This window comes from Mus caroli, chromosome 8 (genome assembly GCF_900094665.2).
Source record: "Mus caroli chromosome 8, CAROLI_EIJ_v1.1, whole genome shotgun sequence".
NCBI classification, from domain to species: domain Eukaryota; kingdom Metazoa; phylum Chordata; class Mammalia; order Rodentia; family Muridae; genus Mus; species Mus caroli.
This window is the reverse complement of record NC_034577.1, coordinates 100583192-100606347: the sequence shown is the minus strand read 5'-3', so window position 1 is coordinate 100606347 and position 23156 is coordinate 100583192. Positions and strand designations below refer to the sequence as shown.

General features: G+C 44.5%; 1 protein-coding gene across 6 annotated transcripts in view; it reads right to left on the bottom strand.

The window, feature by feature from the left end:
• Positions 1–22928, bottom strand: part of Pmfbp1 (polyamine modulated factor 1 binding protein 1) — a 52146-nt gene extending 29218 nt beyond the window's left edge. For 2 of the 6 annotated variants that reach the window (XM_021170690.2, XM_021170694.2), the window contains exons 1-6: positions 22866–22928; positions 22162–22564; positions 20217–20277; positions 15587–15742; positions 5629–5877; positions 2002–2223 (exon numbers count right to left, since the gene is read on the bottom strand). In XM_021170690.2, coding sequence (XP_021026349.1) covers positions 2002–2223; positions 5629–5877; positions 15587–15742; positions 20217–20277; positions 22162–22241 — 768 coding nt within the window. In that variant the 5' untranslated portion in view covers positions 22242–22564; positions 22866–22928. Of the gene's footprint in view, positions 1–2001; positions 2224–5628; positions 5878–15586; positions 15743–19532; positions 19589–20216; positions 20278–20747; positions 20893–21068; positions 21415–22161; positions 22565–22865 lie in introns of those variants that run through there. The other 4 variants (XM_021170695.2, XM_021170691.1, XM_021170693.2 and 1 more) reach the window with 4 other exon arrangements.
• Positions 22929–23156: the final 228 nt, after the last annotated feature.

Below are 23156 nucleotides of genomic sequence, written 5' to 3'. Positions count from 1 at the left end.
AGCTGCCCCGGTGCTTTTCTGACCTGGAAGAGCCCTATAATTCTTAAGATTAAATGTATAGAAGTTCCTCTTTAGACTGGACATAGTAGCATATTCAGTCAGCACTCAGAGGCTAGGAAGATCTCTGTGAGTTCAAGACCATCCTGTTATAGATAGAAAGTTCCAGGCTAGCCGGGACTGCATAGGCGAGACCCTATCTCAAAGCAAAAAAGAACTCCTATTTATAAAACCAGGCCTATAAAGGAAAGTGAAAAGCCTTCAGTGAAAACAAATGAATAAAATCATGACATTTCATGCTCCCCAGGGCTTGCTAATCTCCCACAGTAATATATGATGTGAGCGTTGGACAACGTACACATGAATTTCATCAAGAAGTCTAAAAATGCTCGAGAAAAGTTTGAAGTGCACAGTGAAGGAGGAAGGGCTACATGGTACTGTCAACAGGCTGTCAGTCACAGCCCCTGAGGAAGTCTGCCTCCAGCAGGAGGAAGACAGATAAGGGAGAGTCCTGAACCTTGTGTACCTCACCTTGGCTCCTGCAAGTGGACGCTTCAATTAGTGGGGGAGGGTTGGGATGGTCAGCGAATGATTCGGGGGGGCCCCAGGAGGGTCATGTACATAAGTGTAAAATTAAAGTCACATCTCATTTCCTATGCACATATGGACTGAAAACTAGAGACATAAAATTGAAAACTCACAAAACTAATAAAAAACAAACAAACAAAGCAAAAAACCTTTTTATGATCTTGGTGTCAAGGAGGCCTTCCCAGGTTTGTTTTTTTTTTTTTTTTTTTTCTTTTCCTTTTTCTTTTTCTTTCCAAAACAAGCTGTAAAGCCCGGAATCTATAGGGGTGTGAGAGTTCGACTCCATGGATGCTTAAAGCTTGCACATGATAAAAACGTCATTCATAAAGCCAAGTGACATGCTAGGGCGGCGGGGAATACTTGCAACATAGCAAAGAAAGTTTATTATAGATATTAAGACGCTCCCGTAAGTCAATACAAAAGGATTAAAACAATGAATTCAGTGGAAGATCCCTTTGGTAGTGAAAAGCTACGGAGGGAATCTTGTCTAGCTGTTGCGAGGGCTGCTGTTAGCTGCAGTCCACGTCAGGGCCTTTCCTGACTGCTTTGCCAGAGTCACAGAGAGGCAGCCCACACTCAGTAGTTGATAACACGCAGGTGGCCAGGTGACTTTTCCCCCAACTCCAGCTCTGGGACTTTCTGCAGCTCCCTGTCTCTCCCTGGAGTGGGTGGAGGCCTTTGGGAGACTGCAGGGCCTCTTTCCCCTTTGTGTAACCCTAGCTGTGCTCCACTGTCTCCTGCAAGTGAATGCCAAGATCTCTGTCTACAAACACTTGCATGCAAATCTACCTGGGCCTTTTCCTGGAGAACCCAACTGACTTCTATCAGGATTAGAGAGAGTGAGGATTGCATTGAGAGACAGCTCCTTGCCCCCTACCCTTTGGTTTAACACAACTTAGAAGGATCAGGAAAAATATATATATATAAAAGCTTCTTTTAATTATTCCTGGTGAAATTATTGAACGGTAGAACCATTTTGGTTTATGTGGCATTTATGTTCACTCAAAATGCGCACATCCTTTGATGTAGCAGTCCCCAGAATCATGGCTCTCTCTTTCCTCTCTCTGACCCTCCCGTTTCTGAGATGGGATGGGTCTTATGAAGCTGCCTTGAACTCTTTGTATGGTGCTAGGGATTGAACCCAGGGTTTCGTGGATGCTAGGCAAGAACCCTAATCAACTGAGTCCTGTTCCCTCTCTCCCGACCCCCAGATGCCTGGTTAGGAGTAATCTTAAAAGTGAGAGAAAAGCTGGAGACTGGTAAAACCCTGAACGCTTCCAAATTGAATGGTGGGAGGAACTCCTTTGGTGGGAGGTTCAAGTCTTGGGTGGAAGAGGCTAGGACCCATAGAGGGAACCACCCGAGAAATGTCTTCCTGCTAGAGCGCCTGGCTAAGGGATGTGGCTTAGGTCCTACCTGACCAATGAGTCCGCTGAGTTCCCCCTCCAGCATCTTCACTTGGCACTCCAGTAACTCTATGTTGCTCAGGGAAGTCTGGTACTTGTCCCTGTAGAGGTTTAGGCTCCTTTCTAGGGAGAGGATCTTGTCCCCCGCCAAGGCAAGCTGCTCTTGCGCCAGATGGAGTTTCTCCCCCGTGCTCTTACTATGAGTTCCCATCTCCTCCTCGTAGAGAATGACCTGTTAGTACAGGAGAGGGAAGCACACTGCAGCCATGCAAACAGCCAGCACAGATAAGACCATGAAGGCGTGTAGTGAGCACGTCTGAACTAGAAGCCTAAGTGAACAGCATTTAAGTATGGTGCAGGTCTAAGGGCCCCAGTTCAGTGTCAGACTGTGAACAATTGAAGTACTAAACAGGATGTCCTATTTAGTATCTTCTCCTGTTTTCTCTGAACAAACACCTGATGATGAACAGGAGTGGGTTTGAGCCATTCCCTTTGTTGAAAGGCCGTGGAATACCCATGTCCTTTCTTTCCTGAGCACTCTTTAGGGATCTCATTTGGAAAGCATAGAGTCCCCACAAGAACACAGTTTCATGTCGGCAAATTCCCAAGAGATAGAGACGGGCCATGATCTGAAGTTCCTCTGACATTTGTGTGATTCTTATGCAAATGATATCTTTTTTCTAATCTGTAATCCACTGACACGAATCTCTAGGATGTTCACAAGAGCATCACATCCGGTGAGGTAGGTCTAGGAGACACAGCCTCACCTCTCTCATAATGTTGAGGAGACTAGATTTTAAGTTAGCAAATGACTGTATGTGGTTGAGCGTGCTAAATTGCACGTCAAGTGTTATGAGTTCAAAGAGTCAAGGGGTGCATCACCGTGGAAGGCTTCACGTTGCTCCAAACTGTCCAATTTCTTGACAGAAATTGGCCCATTAATTAAGCTGGCTAAACAAATTGCTTCACATCTGAGATTCCTCTCAAGAAAGGATCATTTAGTTGAAAGTATCTCTTAGGGCAAAAGGAGAGGGGTATTTGATAGTCATGTATTGTAGCAGGAAGAATTGGTCCTACTTACATTTCTGTAGCACTATTTTAAAACATATTTATGTGCGTGCATGCACACATACACATGCATCTGTATGCAGTGTGTATATAGGACCAGCTCTGTGGGTGTCTATTTACATTGGTCTGAGGATCCCTGTAGACAGCAAACTCTGAGCATTCGCTATTTCTTTGTACACAGCCCATTCCAATTATAAGAACGTTTGTCTGTTTGCTCTTTCAACCAGAGGGGAAAGGCAGAGAAGATGAGACACACTGGCGAGTGAGTGCCCCCAGGAGTGATTGCCAGTAGTGGTATTGGGTTGGAAAGTTCACTGAGGAATGTTTTAGAATATCATCCAGAGATCTCCAGGCTTGAACCCCCCATTTGCCTAGAGCAAGTAACCCATTCCATTTGGGATTTGCCCTTCTTGATGGCACCTCCCTCATGCCTCTTAGAATTCCATGACTGCTCATATGCTCATCTTAGGGTCTTGATGTTGGCAGAACCCAGCCTTGGACAGGGGTGTGGTGCTTCTGTGTTAATGGTGTCGAGAGAGGTTGGCAGAATGTTTAGAATAAATTTTGCAGTGCTTTCTCCTCCAATTGAGGTCTGGCAGTGACCACTGTGCCAAATCCTATCCTCCTTCCTAGCAGCTGAGCGTTTATTTGATTTAGACTGGGGGCAGCAACATGTCTCCTTAAAAATGACATTTCTTGGCTCTCTGGGAACTAGCTGTGGTCATGTGGAGTGCGTGCGCATGTGTGTATGTGCATGCATGCATGCATGTGTGTGTATGTGTGTGTGTGTATGTGTGTGTGTATGTGCATGCATGCATGTGTGTGTATGTGTGTGTGTATGTGCATGCGTGCATGTGTGTGTATATGTGTGTGTGCATGTGTGTATGTATGTGTGTGTATGTGTGTGTATGTGTGTATGTGTGTCTGTGTATGTATGTGTGTATGTGTGTGTTTGTGTGTGTATGTGTGTGTGTATGTGTGTGTGTTTGTGCATGTGTATGTGTATATGTGTGTGTGTGTATGTGCGTGTGTGTGTATGTGTGTATGTGTGTGTGTGCATGTATGTGTGTATGTGTGCGTGTTTGTGTATGTGTATGTGCGTGTTTATGTGTGCGTGTGTGCATGTGTGTGTGTATGTGTGTATGTGTGTGTATGTACATGTGTGTATGTGTGTATGTGTGCGTGTGTGTGTATGTGTGTGTGTGCATGTGTGTGTGTGCATGTGTGTGTGTGCGTATGTGTGTGTGTATGTGTGTGTGTGTAACTTTTGGCAAGTGTCCTTAAAAGAATGGTGTGCACTTTCTTCCCATCTTCCCTTTCACTTGGGTTATTTGGAATAATCATGTGATTGCTAGAGCTCTGGCAGCCGCCTTCGGTGACTGAGGGAATGGATGTCTTGGGTGGATGTGGTGACAGAGTTAGAAGCCAGACTTTAGGTCTGTGGTGATACGTGCAGTTGTCATAACGGCAGTGGGTCACCCATCTCTGACTATCAGTAATAGCTCTTTGTGGTCCTTGTTGCTAAGTAGCACCTCCAGCTAACTTGGGGGTTCCTTTATCCAAGCTGGACTCTGGCTTAGGGTGCAGAGAACAGCCAGTCCGCACACTTAAGAGCTTTATTAAACCACAGTTGACGCTCCCAGACTTTCCCCAAATGGCATTTCGTTGGGATCACCTTTCTTCCTTCCCTTCCCAGTTATTTCCAGCTAATTCCTTCTAGGCTACAGTCTGCCCTTTACAGAATTTTCTATACTTCCTCTAAGGCCCCCTTTAAAGTCCCCAGAGTTAGACTTTTAGCAAAAACACTGTCTAAAATACTCCTCAGAGATTTTGTTAAGGCTGAAAGAAGCAGCTGTCAGGGGAAGGCACACCCATGAGTCCTGCCTGCCCTATTACGTAGAAGCACTGTGCTAAGGCTTTCTGCGTCCCTCCTGCTAAATCCATCTCGGTTCTGTGGGTCCTTGGAATTTACTTGGGATTTCATAGGCATGCTGTTCTTTGCTTAAAACAAAAACAAAAACCCAAACAAACCAAAACAAACCAAAAACCATTGCCCTGGAGCGTCAATATAAGTGAATGTCCAGAACCTGCTAAGTCTCTAAGGCTTTCTCCAGCCTGAAGAAACAAAATGGCTCTCAGTAACCACTTAGAACCAGCACTGGACCAGGGGCTGGGCGTCTTACCATCTGTGCAGCTGACTTTCCTAAATATACTTGATTTAATGGGCCTTTTGCTTTTTTTTTTTCTTCCCCCTCTGAGAGACCTGGAGTCTCTTGTATTTTAGGATGGCTTCTCATGCCACACATGTGTGTACACAAACCCTGTACCGTACCCCCACACCCCATATACATTAACACTGCTTATCTCCACCGAGTCATGCCAGTCCATTCCGTTTCCCTTTGTTAATCTTCAGACCGGTCATGAACTAAAGAGGGAAGGCTCTTAAGCCTACTCAAGGTGGTGCAGAGCCCTCCCTTTGAAATGCAGTGCTTGCTATATGTCAGGCAGCGTCCGAGCACTGGAGGTACAAGGGCAACCTGGGACACATCAAAGGTTAACCTCATGATACCTCATCTTCCTTAAGTTTGCAGTGACGGTGAAGAACAAGAAGGTCGGAAGTCTGCTTCTCCAGGATCGACTGGTACTGCAGGAGAGAGCAGTAGGAAGCCTGGAGCTCCTGGGTACGGAACTCCAGTTCCTGCTGGAGGGTTAGCAGCTTCTTCTTCAGTTGCTGGAGTTGCCTGAGATGGTATTGCTTATTGACCCGGAAGTCCATCTGGTTGTCCGTGAATACTAACGTCTGGGCTTGCTTCTTGTTCTGCAGCACAGACAGGATACACAGAAGAGGGTTAGAAGGCCACAGAGGACACAGCCACACGTTGGCTTTGATGCTTTCATGCACACAGAGAGATTTATAAACATTTCACTACATTCCCCAAGCACCCACTCACTCCCTGTTCCTACTCTGCATGAAGGAATCTGAAGAAGAAAAGATGCATCCCCAATCCAGAGGGGGAAAATCACATATATAAATGATCTAGTGAGACATGGTTAATCCTGTGTATTCGTGTTTACCTATACATAGAAAGATGACGAGCTTGACCTGGGAGGAAGTGAGTTTTGGGTCAATGGTTCTTGGGCTGAATTTAGTTATTACAAGTACCCAGGTAACAGAACACTGAAATTGCTGGGTTCTGAGGCTTCTGGAGTGTGGAAGGCAGAAGACAGTGCTAACAGTTGGGCACCTATTGTCTCTCTTCGAGAGAGATGTGGTGTGGTAGATGGTGTTTATGTGTGTGTTCTCTCTCTTCCCCCCTCTCTCTGTCTGTCTCTCTCCCTCTGTCCTTCCTTCCCTCCCTCCCTCCCTCACTGCCAGTACAGTCTTTCAAAAGGCTTCTGAATCTTTGAACCCCGGGCGCCCCCTCTGTTCTAGGCTTGCTGGGAGACAGTTCCTGAGTTATTTTTCCAGGAAAATTGAAGTTGCATTGAAAAAAAACTGAAGCACATTGGTGCTTCTATGTTTTCTTATCCTTATTCATTATGACAATGACACGGGAAAGAGAGGAGGGTAAGGAGTTGGGCTGGGTGGTGGACCTTAGCTTCCATCTTTCCATTCATCCTTCAATGCTCAGTTCACAGCCCTCTCTTCTTGTTAGGTTTACCTAAACTGCCTTTGAATCAGGACCGCAGACCTACCTGGCAACTTGATGTGGTGTTTCTTATTTTTGCTTGCAATTATTTCTGTGTATCTTACATTCTACTTTCATTATAAACTCCCACAGAGGAATGGCTATGCCTGTTTCTACAGGGCATAAATTGGAGATTTACGGCTAGGTATTTGGATAAAAGAAATGAAAGGCTGGCCTTAGAAACTCTTACATAGCACTTCCCAATACTATGCCAGGCATTTTTCAGGAGTCTTCCAGGCCAGCCCCAGCTCAATTCTTCCAAGTCCTGTGTTCAAAGTATGTGGTATGGTTGGCACTAGGACCTTGAAAACCATTTTTGTATTGAGTACACTGGATGAGGGCTGATGGGCAAAGCAGTAGGTAGCTATAACATGCGGCTTAGCCTAGGGCAGTGGTGGGCTGTCTTCCTATGCTCAGATGCGTGTCTTTATGTAAAGGAGGGCAGTCATATTGGCTGGTGTCTGGGAACTTAATACGAACTGCCATGCATGAGCTTCTAGTTACAAGTCTGTCATGGAGGTCAGGGCGACCCTGGTTGGTCCAAATTCAGTCCTGGCTCAAGGCTAGGGTCACAAAGCACTGGGCTGCAGCTCTGTGTTGTCATTCCAAGCCACAGCTTGGTCTCCGTAATGATTTCTAGGCTTGTCTGTGACTTTGTAGGGAGAAAAGACTGGCTTAGAGGAGGGAAAAGAGGTGGTAACTTCACTAGCATCTCTCGTGTACCACGTGATGTATTCCACAATAGGGTGACACCCTCAGGTTCCTCTCAGAACCAAGAGCAATGACAATAGCTATACTGTTTTTTCAGTCTCTTGGACTCTACTTAAGGCATTAAAAAAGTGAACATTTCTATCGCTTTATTAAACTTTAATAATTTATAAATGATAAAAAATCCAGCCATTGATAAGCATGCAACTTGATAGTTGAGCTATATTTATAGAGTTATGAGAGTAGGCTGTGAAGATGACTAAGTAAAGTGACTGCTATATCAGCATAAAGGCTCGACGTCAAATCTCCAGATCCAGGTAAAAATCAGGTGTTGTCATGAGGGTCTGTGGTGATAGCACTGGTTAGTGGGGAGACGGCAGGGACAGGTGGGAATAGGCAGGTTACCCAGTCACCACTGCTTAGATCAGTAAGCTCTAGATACAGTGAAGACCTTGTCCCAAGAGACAAAGGAATAGTGGAAGATATCTCATGTGGCCTCTACATGTATATAGACATATGTACATGTGCATTCTAGGTTCACACACACAGGCATGACATGTGTGCGTGTGCAAGAGACAGACAGACCCAGGAAAGATACTAGAGAACAGTAGAGTGTGCTTTGTGGGCAAAAGTACCACAGAGCAGAGTGAAGCAGACAGGGGGATGAGATTGTTTCAGAATAAAAGTTCTTATGGAAAAGTTTATCGAGAAGGTGGGTGGAGTCCACACGGGAAGGAGGCAAGAGAATAAGAACAAAAGACCCAAGTAGCTGGAATGTTCCAGAGACAGAGAACAGCAGGTCTATAGACAAGGTGCAAACCCGCCCGGTGGGATCGGAGATCCCTGGAGAAGCTCCAGCCATTGTGCGTGTTTTGAAGCAGAGACTGTAAAGGCAGAAAAGCAGTGCCAGAGGAGGTGAGAAAAAGAACACTAGGTTCTGTAGGGGGAGGAGGCCACCATGATGTCCCCAGCTTCATTCAAGAGGTGACAGTCCACTAGAAAGTACTGTGAAGGGGAATGACACGATCATTTGTAGAGTTTATGAAGGACGCATGGCCTGTTCAACTGAAAGTCAACCGTAAGAAAGCAAAGAGGAGAGACAGCATGGAGACTATTGGAGGGGTCCAGGCAAAGAGGGAGAGAGGGGGTGTGGGACAAGGGTGTAGTAACGGAAGTTAGAAGTTGATGAATTCTAGATATATTTTGAAAACAGAGCTGGCAGAATTCACTGTTGGGTTAGATGTTAGACTGTGGAGGACTCATGGCCATCCAAGACAGAGTGATTTTAATGGGTCAGCCGGAGTCACTGGAGAGATGGAGTTTTAATGAAACTGAGCTGAGACCCTAAGGAGAAGGGCAGTGTAGCAGAGGTAAGGTACAGCCCAGCTCAGAACCAGAAAGACATGCTGACTGTGTGAAGCCTGTCTCACCCACACACTTCAGAGTTGAGAAGATGAACAAGAAATGGACCACCATTGTTGCCAGCAACAGAAATATTCCGCAGAGACAGGGTGAACACTTGGACCAAGAAACTCACGAATGCAGCTTCAGGGGAGGCGATGCGACTTCTCGCCACACAAGGGTGAAATTTGTATTTACAGCATGTAGCTATAATTGTCTATGTGTGCATGAAATACTGTTAGGTGTTCTCAGTTTTCCCAAGCTAAGAATGTTGCTATTCCCTCTGTAAATGAGGTTTGGAGAAGAGGGAGTTTGGGATGCATGTGCAAGCACAAGGGTGTGTGGGTGACTCTCTGTGTCTGTCTCTCTTTGTGCATGTACCTTCACACGTAGGACACAAATGTGTGTACAGGGAAGTCTCCAAAATCCCAAATTTTCTTGTCTATATGGTTAGAGGAACTATTGGAAGCTATGTGGGAAAGAAAGTTCTTGCAGCTAAATACTTAATGTAGACTGAGTTAAAAGGAGGTGTGAACATAACTGGGTTAGGGTTGATTTTGAAGGACTTGCATCAGGGAAGAAAATACCCCCGAGCTCCCTGTTAGTTTTGCTCTATTTATTTATTTTCTCCCTCTTGGCTTTTTTGAAGGCAGACCAATTGCTGAGGGTTAGGACCTTGGATCTAGTATGTGATGGATTTGGATCTGCTTGTCCACTGCTGGACATGGAGGTCCCAGATGAAAACCAGCTGCCACTGCCTAATGCATATTCGCTCATTACATCATCATCTCCTTGTTCTTATATCTCCGCTTTGCTCTTCATTGTTCAAAAGAATGAGAAAAACATTCTTTGAGAGAAGCAAAATTGTATTCCAGGCACTTCCTCCCCGTACCTGGGGATGCCAGGAGAATTCAGAATTGCTTGTTGGCTTTGAAGCTTCCTGTGGGTATAGAACGTCTTCTTCCAAGGGCTGTGTATGAAGCTCTACACCCTGGCAGCAATCCTAATGAGCTCTGAGTCACTTCTCTTCCTCTACAGGTCACATGGAAATTTTCTGGATTTTACTTTAGTTTCAGGTAACGCGATGGATCAGCCAGATAAAGGGGGTATTTTGAACTCTTGCAGCCCATAGCAAACATAGCACCTGGACTAATATACCTGATTACGAAGGTCTAAGAACTGCTTAAATCCATAGAAAGTCTGGGATTTTATGGGATGGACATTTGTACATTAACCTATGGGTTTGGAGAAACAAAATTTAAAGACTATGAGAAATATCTAAGAATGAGTTCAGACTTACTAAATTTCTACTTATTTGTCTCTCTATATTTAAAAGTTTATTCTTAACTCTTGATAAATGTGAAATAATACACGATAGGCTAAATTCATATTTTACTTGTACGTGTGCAAAAGGACAGATTCAGAAACTCACCACTATACTTTCTATTGTATATGTGTGCACACGTGTTTGTGTACACGCATGTGGGTATGCACATGTGTGGGGCCAGGGGTTGACATTAGGCGTTGTTTTCTTCCCCAGTTAACTCTTCTGAAACTGGGTCTCTTACTGGATTTGGAGCTTGTCATTTTGACTAAGCTACCTGTGAGTTCCTGATCCCGGGTGTTGGGTTCACAGATGTGTGCCACCACACCCAGCTGGAACATGGGTGCTGGGATATGAATTCAGGTCCCTGTGCTTGTACTTTACTCATGGACCCTCTCCCCTAGTTCCAGTCTTCTTAAAAGTTTTTTCCTAGTGAAGATACGGATATTATATTCTTCCTAGACTTTTAATTTGGGATCTGGGAAAAAAAAAAGCCAAGTGAGTTTGAAGTGCTTATAGAAATCATATTAGCTCTTTAAGTGACTATCCAGCGTGGATAAGACTCTTGAGGCCATCTGGTCTACCAGATTTCTCAGCTAGATTTACACCCTTGTATCGGCCACATGAAAAGCTGGGGATGTCTGGCTGCCCAGAGGAGCTGTTTCCATATTTAGTCAACCTTTCAGCCCCACTGTGGACCAAGAGATTAGAGCTGTTGCTCCCTCCTTGCTTATGAGGCCACTTGATCACAGAAGGAAATTAATTGGCCTGGCATGATTCTCTTTTTGAAAAGTCATGTTGGTTACCACCCAATACTTTGTGCTTTTGAAGTTGCTGCTAATTGATTGATGTTAAGTTCTATATTTTCCCTGATACTGAAGTGAAGCTGACAGGTCTATAATTACCGGGATTGTCCTTTCTTCCTTTTTAAAAAGATGAGCACTTCATTTACCCTTTCCCCCCCCCAGTCTACAGGGACTTTCTTTATCCTCTTGAGTTCTCAAAAATTATCACTAGCAGCTATGTAATAACACCTGCCAATTCCTTAAGCGCTCTTAGAAGAATATCATCAGGCCCTGCTGATTTGCCTAGAGCTGGCTTTTCAAAATACCTTTTAACCCCTTACTCTCTCTTCAGCTTGCATGCTCTGCTGTCAGAGGTTGGCATTGTTCCCATAACTGTGTCCCTGTTGCTCTTCTTTATCCGTTTAAGAGCTTAGAGTTTCTCTGTCTTTTCCCCAGTTGTTATGGACTTCCTTCCCAGGCTTTGAGGTGCTGAGTGAGCTATTCCCTGGGAATACTAGGTTAGCCTCTATCCGTTGTGAAGCTTGTCTGATGCTTCCTCTGTCATCTGTAAACTATGTGTACTTTCCTTGTTGAATGCAGAAGAGCTGTGTACTCAGTGACAAGCATTTTATTCAAATGAATATTTGTGGTTTAGACATTCTTCTCACAAGACCTCTGCTTACACGGGATCCATTTTTTTTTTAAATCCATTTGGAATGATTTTTCTCTCCACAGACAAATTCCAAACATAGGACGAATTTCCCATGGCTCTTCCTGTACGCTTCCCCAGTCCTAACTTCATATGCAACTAAGAAATCAACACTGGTGGGGCATTAGGGATGAAACTAGATACCTTATTTGAATTTCACATATTTTTCCATTAGTTTTTATTTTCTGTTCTAGGATCCAATTCAGGACCACACATGGCATTGAGCAAATTCACTAAAATTGCCTTTATTACCGATGGTTCAAAATGATATCTTACCATAATGCTTGCGAGGCTTCTGCTAATCTTTTTTTTTTTTTTAAAGATTTATTTATTTATTATATGTAAGTACACTGTAGCTGTCTTCAGACACTCCAGATCTCGTTACGGATGGTTGTGAGCCACCATGTATGTGGTTGCTGGGATTTGAACTCTGGACCTTCGGAAGAGCAGTCGGGTGCTCTTACCCACTGAGCCATCTCACCAGCCCCCTCTGCTAATCTTTAGATACTCAACTAATTAGCTTCACTTGAAAGGATAATGTTTGTTTTTATATCTTTTAATGCTAAGAATGCTCTCCTCCGTACATCTCCAAAATTACTTCAACAATAGGAGTTCCAGGACATTGGCATGCTCCCCATTGCCCAACATAAATAAAACCTGGGTACATTGCTATTCAGGGTCTTCTTTTTCTGATTATTATTTATGTGGTCTCAGCTTGTCTCAGCACATGATATGTATGTTTCTGAGTTTGCATGTCTGCGTGCATTTGTGTGGAGGCTACCAGTTGATGTCAGGGCACCTTCTTCAGTTGCTATCTACCTTGTTTTGAGAAATGGTCTTCCACTAACATGCAGATTTCCTATTCAGCTTGACTGGATGCCTGGCAAGGCTCAGGGGTCCCCAAGTGCTGAGATCATAAGCATTCACTGCAGCAGCATTTTCTAGGAGTACTTTTTAGTTGCCACTTCTTATATAAGTTCCAAGGATTCAAACTAAGGCCCTCACACTTATGTATCAGAGAGACATTTATCTATGGAGTCATTTCTCCAGCCTCTGACTTGTTCTTAGAGATGTGTCTTGCTGCGTCACTCAGGTTAGCCTACAACTTGCTACATAGGCCATGGTGGTCTGAAGCTGGTAATCCCCCTACCTCAAGCTTCCTAGCTCTGGGGTTTCAGGTGTGGACGACACCAGTCTTTGATCATAATGTTATTTTAATATCTCTGTTGTTCTTTCTTTTCTTTCACTTTGAGTCACTTCGACTAGGATGATGGGGTATAAGGTATGAATGGAAGGAAATCGTCTTACGGTCAGGCAAGTACCCAAAGGATGCCCATAGGTTCTGCACCCTGGCTACCCTACTTTCAAATAATTCATTATCTTAAAACAATTTTCTTTTAAATTGTAATTGTGTGCATATGTGTACCCGAGTGTGGGTTTGTGCGGGTGAATGCAGTACATGTGGCGGTCAGAAGGGGGTGTCAGGTGCCCTGGAGTTGGAGTTCTGAGAGTTTGCTTGCTGCATAGCACTGGGAATCAACTCCAGTCTTGGGTCTTTTGCAACAGCAGTGTGCTCTTAATGCCTGAGTCATCTCCCTAGCCCCAGAACTTCATTCTTGCTGCCACAGTCTTCGTGTTTCTGGATTTTGGAGTCTATATTCTTTGATTTACAGGGTCATGCATTTTTCTCTTCCACCACCCAGCTACCTTCTGTCTCTTTTATTACATATAACATCTGATAGAATATTTTACTTTTCTCTCTTAAACGTGGTCCTCAGTCATGACCTCCTGCCTATTTCCCCAGCTCCTCATCAGTGTGAGTCCAAATTCCAGAAAGCCTGGTGTTTCTCCTTTGTCAACATAGTACGTTTCCCAGGGAAGGCAGGTCTTAAAGGGGTTTCTAGGAGATGAGGAGGTCTGAGTGTAATTGTGTATTTGTATGCATAGTCTGCAATTTAAATTTTGTGCTAAGTGCTAGGGGAAAAATAAAGAGAGAGAGAGAGAGAGAGCTTGTTTTAAAGCTTGTCTCAAGCTGTTAGACCTTCTCCTAGGCAATTAGAATAATAAAATGCAATTTAATGCCTTTCTCCTTCTAAGTTGCCAGATGCACTTATAAACCACATGGCTTTCTCTGACTGGGGCGATAAGTAAACTCACGACAACTCCAGTAGAAATATTCTAAAATGTTAATATTTAGAAAGAAATTATGATCATCTTTCTGAGATTGATTTAGGGAAACCAGTGGATTTCCTCCCCCTTTGTGACTTCCTGAGGACGGGGTGGCCAGGCCAGTAAGATGAGGTGAAATTGTTTCATTGAGAGCATAGTTAGGCAGCTGCAAAGAATAATGTGAGGTTTCTATGGTCAATTGATGAGTCCTGGAAGCACACTGGCAGACTCAGTGCGGAGAACCCAGGTCCTGAAGGACCAGAACACGTGGCTACCCACACAGCAGCTGAGGGTCTAAACCCAGGGTTCCAGCAAATGCCTGTGCAACCTCTAACTTCTTCACGCTTACATGCGACCCAGTTTATAAACAGAAAAAAGCGACCACACATCTGGTCTCCGATTTGTGTTGACAAATTTGAAGATGGGTGTAAATACTTCAGGTTTAGAGATGCAAAAGAGAAAGGGAACTGAAGGTCAAAGCGAAATTGCTCAGTTGGTGACCTGCCTAGACTTCTTGGTTAGTGTGGACACAAAGTCAGACTTGAGAAAGATGGCCACTCTGTGAGGTCTGCCCTTTCCACTGAGAGTGACTTTGCTTGGGCTGTGAAATCGGGCCCTGTAATAAGCCACTGAGTGCCAAGTATTATAAGTGGGTGGTGTTTATAGAAAACTCAGACAAGTTGGGGACTGAGACAAGGGAGGGAGAGATGTAGACCAAGCTGGTTAGAACGGTCCACTGGGCTCGGTCCCATTGAGAAATTCTGGGAGAACACTAAGAGCCAGCCTTGAGTTAACTTGGACTAAGGGGGAAGGGATATGGCTATTTGATCAACTTCTCCCTATTTGTTATTAGTTAAGGACTCTCTGTCACGTTAGCCTATTGAATGACTGGATTCTAGTCTCTAAAAGAACAGCAGCAAGGCAGCACAGGTGTGGTATTAAGGCTCGAAGCCAATCATTAGATTGAGCTCGGGGGTGAGGGTGGGAGTGGGTGAGGAGGGTGTCCAATGGAGGAGCTGGAGAAGGGACTGAAGGAGCTGAGGGGGTTTGCAGTCCCATGGAGGGAGCAACAGTGTCAACAGGTCTGGCCCCCTTGGAGCTCCTGGGGACTGGACCACCAACCAAAGAGTACACGTAGAGGGACCCATGGCACTGGGCGCATATTCGGCAGAGGATGGCCTTGTTGGACATCAGTGGGAAGAGAGGCCCGAGGGTGTTCGATGGCCCAATGTAGGGGAATGCCAGGGTGGGAAGATGGGAGTGGGTAAGTGAGCACACTCATAGAGGCAGGGGAGGAGGGATGGGATAGGGGCTTCCGAAGGGGAGACCTGGAAGGGGATAAACATTTGAAATGTAAATAAAGAAAATATCCAATACAAAAATAAAAGGAACTCCTCTTGCATGGAGGTGCCTCAGCGTAGGTGCAGTGGCTCTCTCATTGCCATGGCTAGTGTGGAAATTTGTCTGAGACCCAGCCTTGTATTTTCTGGATGAGCTAAATCCAGATAAGGAAAAAGGATGATACGCAGTATCTCAATAATGGTAGAAATGACTAGATTGAAAAAAAAAATCCCAAAGTCAGGAATAGTTTCTTTTGTGTTGGAGTATGTGTGGTATATTTGGTTCCCTTGATGCATGCTCAGTTAGTACTCTGAGCGGCCCACAGTGGAACGTCCCCTCATTCCCATCAGAAGTGACAGTGGTGGAGGGAGCAGAGACAGGCCAGCTGCCAGGTGCCTTACGTGGTTGGCTTTCAGCATCGCTTCCTCCACGCAGAGCTGGTTCTCTTGCAAGGTCTTCCCCTGCCTCTTGCAGACATCATGGAGATTCTTGATGTCCAGTTGTAGGCTCAAGAGCTTGCTGTTTAGGTTGCTGACGTCCCTGTCTCTCTCCCCAGCCTAGGCAGCCAGAAAAACAAAAGCATCAATTAGGAGTGATTGAGAAAAACCGCTTGTTTTTCCTTCACTTAACGGGCTGACAGGGAGCTGAATTCGCTGGAAATTTGTTTATTGAGCCTGGGCTGTTATTACTCATCTTGGGTAACATTTACACAGGATCCATTTGTGAGGTGTCGTAGAGCCTTGCATTATTCAGACAATTACTTATTTATATTAATTAATCTTTGCCACACTGCTCTGGGTGTATCAGACAATTCCCCTGCTTTACACGAGGAAGCTTAGAATGATTCCAGGCACCCAGAGAGCTGTCTATAAATATTAATGGTTCTACCACTGATGAAATAAACATATCGAGATGTCAAATGAACTTGTCAGGACTACAGTGAATTAGTGATAGAGTTGACGAGGGAGTCTGAGATCTCTTTAACTTTCTCTTTATCCATTAACCAACCCCCTCTTGTCTATAAACCTAATGCTTTTCTTTAATGGTGTTCACCAATGGGAGCAAAAGAGCAAAAGAGAAAGCCCCAGCCTGATCAGTAGAATCTCCTTGTCTTTGATTAGGAGTTAGAAGGGTTAGCTAATTGTTGCTAGGTTAGAACCGAAAGGAGTAATCGAGATCAAAACAGACTTGGTAGGAAGTAGCAACTTGGGTGGGGAGGGGGTTGGGTATGAAGCAATGGCCAATGGGCTCTTCTTCGAGTATGGGTAGTGAGAAGCACTCTGGGATGCTCTGCAGGGCTTCCTTCCTAGCCCTGTACTGCTGCTCTCAGTCACATCTCTGAGGAAAGATAGAAGAAAGAGGAAAACTCCCAGGCAAACCAGCAAACCGGCTCCTACAAAGGTCTCCGGGTGACGATGTTAGCCTGATCCTACTGGAGACGGCAGAGTATAATTGCATCCCAGAGCTGATCTTGATGAGTGGTAATAAAAGCTGAGCAGGCCAGCCCCATACCAGAGATGTCACTGGCCGAACACTGCACCATGCCATGTGAATTCCCAAGCACTTCCATTCCAGCCCTTGGTGTTTAGAGGCGAATTGCCCTCAGTGGCCTTAAAGCAACTGTTTTTAAAAGGGAACCAGGGAAGGATACTCAGTAATGGGGCAGGGACCTGAGCCACCTTTCCCAAGCCTTGTAACTTAGAAGAGCCAGGCCTCACTTTCCTTTTCACGGAGGAACCAGGGTTCTGCCGACCTATCACACTGACTTGGCTTCTGAAATACACGGACCACACGGCACGCATTCCCTTGGGAACTTGAGAACCGAGGTGGACATAGTAAATCAGGCATTTACTATGGACACTCCATCTAGGAGACCTCCGAACAGGCCAAGGTGGGCCAGAGGACAGTGTGGGAACCGGAAGCACAATGACAGAGTACCGGGAATCCACGTGGTTCCCAGAAACACTGCTGTCTCAGCTGATTCACTCCATTTCCATTTAATACCTGCAGGTTTTTTTTTTTTTCCTTCTCTTTCTTCTTCCCACTTTACAGTTTAATTAGGTTAACGGCATGGCTCTGTCATTAAAAGGATTTCATTATCTCAAAACTCTCCCTCCTCCTCTTTTAGCTCTTACTCCTCACTCCTCACTTTCAGAAAAATAACAGTGGATGTCAACTGCCCCGAGCATGTAATTACCATTAAGACAATTACTGGGGACTCTCTTAAGCGAATCTGTGTAGAGTGGTTTTTTAAAAAAAACAAAAAACAAAAACCAAAAAAACTTGGCATGTAGTCACTGTTTTCTAACTTGAAAACAAAATCCATGATCCCAGCAGGGAGCAGTTGCTTCACCCCTGAGTGCTTTCAGTTTCTTCTCTCACGGTGCAGTCGTGCAGTCGGAGGGATGGTGTGGAATCCTGGGGGTGGGGGTGGGGTGGGGAGGGAACTGGATGCTCAGGACAATACAGAATCATTTGTATGATCTGAGGTAGACAATAAGGCCGTGCTTGTCTTATAGGAGAGTCTGAGATTGCTCTGCACACCATTCTCGACGCTGATCTTGTCTTGAGTTGAGAACCATGTTCTCTGGTTGCTCTGAAGGAGCTGCACCTGCTGAGAGCTCAGACAAAGCCAGCGAGACACAACTAGGGCATCCCCAAGTCAACAGTTGAACACACTCTCTCAAGTTAGTGAATATAACTTTCTCTCTCCAGGTTGGGCTCCCTCTGAATAGGAAGCCTAATGTCACTCCATTCTCCTCTACCTTCAGGACCTCAGGGCTGGGCCTTCAGCATTGTCTAATTTGGATATTTAGGACCAGCTTGGAATCTCATAGGAAATGCCTTCATTCATAAAACAAGAGGGCCGGGGTAAATCATCTTCCTTGGAAGGTTCTCTAAACCGGTTGAATAACAAATGTGTTTTGCTAGATGTCAGATGAAATTTGCCTCTCAAATAAAAAATGTGACCATTCATTGCTAAACAGCAAATCACCCCAGTTTCGAGGTAGCAGAGCGAGAGTAAAGGCACACCAGGCGCAACCAGCTGCTCTCCGGCATCCATTTTTAATGCAGTTGGTTGTAAGAGGAGGCTGTGCTCAGAAACTCAAGAGGCGCGTTTTCATGGGGGTCCTAATGAATCTAATTTCTTTCTAATACCTTGCTCCAGACATTAGCTGTGAACTATTTATAATCCTATGTACTTTATAGAGAATGAATTCCAGGCAGAGGCCTTCAGAGTATCAATATGCATTAGGTATAGATTTGAGCTGACATTTCATCAATCATAGCTCTGTAACCGGGACTAGAGATAGGAGATGAACCAAGGGTTTAAATGTTGACCCTTGGGCACGCTGTCTGACAGCATCCTGCATCTGAAGTCGTTAGTGATGGCTGAAATAGCTAACCAATGCAGCTAGGTGAAGGAAGCTTCATTTCCATACACTGTGGATTCAGATACCCAGTCTTACTGGTCCAAGATTCAAACCTACCCAGAATTCCATGACGTTGGCCAAGCTACCCATTCTGAGGCAAAGTAGTGAGTGCTAACACTGCAGTTGCTTCCGTGATCGTGGTAATCATTAGAAATTCAGCTATTTAATGACAGTTGATTTTGTATTGATTAAATGAGCTCTTTGTCAATCAGTATGCCTTCTCAAACGTATATTTCAAGAGGGGAAGGCAGGCATTTCTCCTCTGATTAAAGGACTGACAAACAGTTTCACGTATATTCTTAGGGAGAGCTGTGTCAAACTTAAGCTCATGACTCAGCAGTGCTTGGAGAGCTAAGAACATCTAAGATTCAAAATGGTGGCATTCTCGGCCTTTAGGGACTTGAAGAGGGAGGCTTGGAAAAAAAATTGGAGTTGTAGTTCCTAAGGTAACTCTGTAGTCAAATGGTAACTCCAGCTAACTGTCTCTGGGAAATGATTTGTCCAAGGACAAAGGTCAGTCTTCAACAAATAATGGAAAACCACTTTTAACTATCACCAATACCTACAGGCATGCGGGTCAGTGGTAGATACTGGCTAGCTGTGGAATGTCGATGCTTTTTGTTGGTACTTTGTAGTTCCCTCCTATTTTGGGCCATCGTGTCCTGAGGGGCTATTCTGCTAGAAGGGAGGGCCCAGGAGAACAGGGACCTTTATGTCATTTACTTTTCGAACCTCCAGAACAAGGCCTGGTACATTGAAGATGTTCCATAGACATGTTAAAGGAAAAAAAAAAAAAAAGCCTAGAAAATGTATACCAGGCCCCTGTTCCCAGGGAAAACTAGCAGCAAGTGCCCTGTGGCAATAGTAACACATCAGGAAAGGAGCAGAAGTGTTGGTTTTAGAAGCAGCTTACTTCTTGGCGGAAGCACGTGCCACGTGAGACATCGTTACACTTATCCCAATGGACCTTTTCCATCCTATGGGGAACAATGAAGGAATACATACATAGACTTTGGCCAACACTTTATTATACAAAGCAGAAAATTCCATTTTATAGATCCCTACCAGATGAAGTGAAATGTTGGCATTAATAGGAAATGTCTGGGGCTTAGTGGTTGAGAGCAGTGGCTGCTCTTCCAGAGGTCCTGAGTTCAATTCCCAGCAACCACATGGTGGCTCACAACCATCTATAAGGAGATCTGATGCCCTCTTCTGGTCTGCAGATGTATATGCAGCAGAGTGCTCACATTAAATAAATAAATACATTAAAATATATATAAAGTGTCCATTAGGTGCTTTTTGTACACAGTACCTGATAAACTTCCTGGTAAGCATGTGAAATATGTGCTCATCATGTGTACTCTCTCTGAGGAGGCTCAGGGAAGGTGAGCAACATGGTCCAGGTCACTCCACTGTTAGGTGTGGACCCAGAGGGGCTGAGGTTCGAACCGGGGCTCTTAAATCTATGCTGTGATGTCTGCTCTCCCCATGGTGTTTCATGCTGCTTATTCCCAGAATTTGGAACCATGGAGCTTGGAAGCAATCCCCTCTTCAACAAAGATTCCCCTTCATGTGAGCAGGCAGTTGGGAGCCTTACCTCATTCTTCAGTCCCTTGGCAGTTCGTAATTCTCCTTTAAGCTTTAGCATTTTTGTAAACCTGAAAAAGTCCAAGTGTTTAAGATGGAAAAAGCATAAATGAGTCCAGCCTTTTAAAGGATATTTTTCCCCCCAGCTGGATCTATGCCCTCAGCAGGGGAGTTGGAAAGCATCTCCTAAACTGTTAACAATACCCCAACTTTCCTGCCCATCTGTCTATGTTTTCACGTGGGTTAAAACCTTTGTGAGGGAGGCAGGGCCATAGTTTTTCATCTTTCCCAAAAAAACCACTACGTGGCAAACTAAAAAGTTCTTGAATTTACTGTTCTAGGGAAGAAAAAGGGTTGAGCTGAATGTTCTAGATGTCCATGGGTCAGATATAGTTAAGACTTAGGTTTTTATGGACCACACAAGATGTATATGACCTATTCCCATAATAACTCAGGGGTTGGGGAGGGGGCAAGAAATACTAATATCCCTATCACCTAGAGAAGGAAGGAAACTTAGGCTCAGAGAGGTTAAGTAGCTTACCCAAGAGCACAAAGACTCTCTTACTACTCCATGAAGCTTGCCCGCTCATTTGACCACTATGACTATGAAATGTCCAATGATAGGACTTATTTTTGAAGCCCAGCTTGCCATAGTGGGGATTAGAAAGATAGAAATCTTGTAAAGTTCGGAGAATTATCTCAATGAAAAAGCTTCCAGTGAAACCAAAGATGGCCACACTTGTACTGGTGTGTAAGTACGGGGTGATGTGGTTGAGGTCACAATGCACTGGACTTCCTAAAATAATCTCATTCATTACGTTCTTAACTAGAGGGCTGGATGGAAGTTCCCCCAGACACTTACCTGCAGAATGGTTCCAAGAATGAGAAGCCACCAAATACTCATTCTTTGTGATAAGCTACATCCCCCATCCCTAATATAAGCCAAGAAGAAAGAATAGCTATGAGGTGTAGAACTTGGAATGTTTTATGGAGCCGTATTCTGGTTTTCTGCATTCTGGGTCCTCTTACATCTTCATGCACAGAGATGCATCATGGGAATGATGACATCGCTCCATCTTACCTGGTAAGGCTAGGTTGGGTGATTTCACACCAACAAACCCTAACTCTCAACAGCTCAAACCAAGAAAGGTTGCTTTCGCTCTGGCTATGCGTATCGTGTGGAGCTCTGCCCTACATTGTCCTTACTTGGCTCCTTATTTTCCTCAGTTTGTGGAACCCCTATTATCTAGTATGTGGTCTGTTGCCATGACGGCAGACAGGTAACATGGTGAAGACCATACTGGTTCATAAAGTGGAAGTGAAGCACCTCATTTCTGCTCATTGTTTACTGGGTTCAAAGAAATTACACAATCACACCTAACTCCCTTTGATCTCCAAAGGGGATATTAGTGAACATCACAAATAATTCTCACACTAGGCAAGCCATAAAAAGAGTAAAACCCATGTGAATCATGTCCTATCGGAAGGCCTCATCTCTTCGAGTCCCCATCTTTGCTGTAGTAAGTGACCTGCTTGGTTTGTCCTAGTTCTCAACTTCACCGCCTTGCTGTTCTATCTTGACAAACACCTTTATTCAGTAAGAACTATAAACTCTGTCTGAGCATCACACACTACAAATGTGTTCTTGAGAGTGACATTTCTCTCCAGGAAAGTCCACGGGATCATCAGCAGATGGTTCTCAAATAAAAATCGCATCTAAAATTAGGCAGAAAGAAAAACCCACACAAATCATTTTCTAGATTGCCTTCATTCCAAAGAGTATTTCGAAGGGAAATTAGAAGGCATTGGTTTCATTATTCCCATTTTACTTGCTACCAGACTGTAGCAAGTAAAAGGTCAAAGGAAACAATGATGGAATTCTGTCCCACAAGGAAGACACGGGACTCCTGTGAGTCACTTGCAATAACGGTGGTGGGCACTTCGGAAGTACTTACGGTTGAGAGGAATGCAGGGTTGTGTGGTACATTCCAGAGGCACTTGATGTGCTGTTTGCTAGGTGGATAAGAGACAACATAGAGCGAGGTTCCGAACTCCATTAGTAGTCATCTGGAACTTTCACAACGCCCTTTTAGGAGAATGGCTGACAAACATCTTATGCAGTAGGAGGCTCATCCCAGAGGGAACAGAATAGTCTTCCAGATCCCTGGTTACTGTCCTTTTGGACCTAAGACTTCTTCAATGTCCTCTCTTCTAAGGCCACTGGCTTCATGTCTTTGTCTCTTGCGTCTCTGTTGAGCCCATCACTTCTTCATGCCTCACTGGTTACGTTTGCCCAGGGAACTGTTTTCTCCATTTCAAAGTCTTGGCATCTGTTTTCAGTGTTTCTTTTGGTGACAGCTGTGCCCAAGGGAAAAATGATTCGTAGTCTAAATAAAAATTTAGAAGCCCTCAGGGGCTGGAGAGATGACTCAGAGGTTAAGAGTACTGACTGCTCTTCCAGAGATCCTCAGTTCAAATCCCAACAACCACCTGGTGGCTCACAACCATCTATAAAGAGATCTGATGCTGTCTTCTGGGATGTCTGAAGACAGCTACAGTGTACTTAATGTATAATAAATAAATAAATCTTTAAAAAAAAAACAAAACCTTAAAGGCTCATGAAGATGGACTGGTAGGTAAAAATAGTTGTCATGCAAACCTGTTGACTGGCGTTTGGTCCCTGGAATCCATGTTAAGAAAGAAAACAGCTGGATATAGGGGTGCACATCTGCAATCCCAGGACTCCTATGGTTAGGTAAGGCAGCTGGAAGCTTCCAGGGCAGCCTGGAGGATGCTACAAGAGAAACAAGAGAAACCCTGTCTCAACAAGTAGAAGGTAAAAGCTGACCAAAACAAAACAAAACAAAACAAACAAACAAACAAAAAAACCGGAGGTTGTCCTGGGTCTTCCACATGCACGGCATGGCACGCATGTGTGTATATATGCATG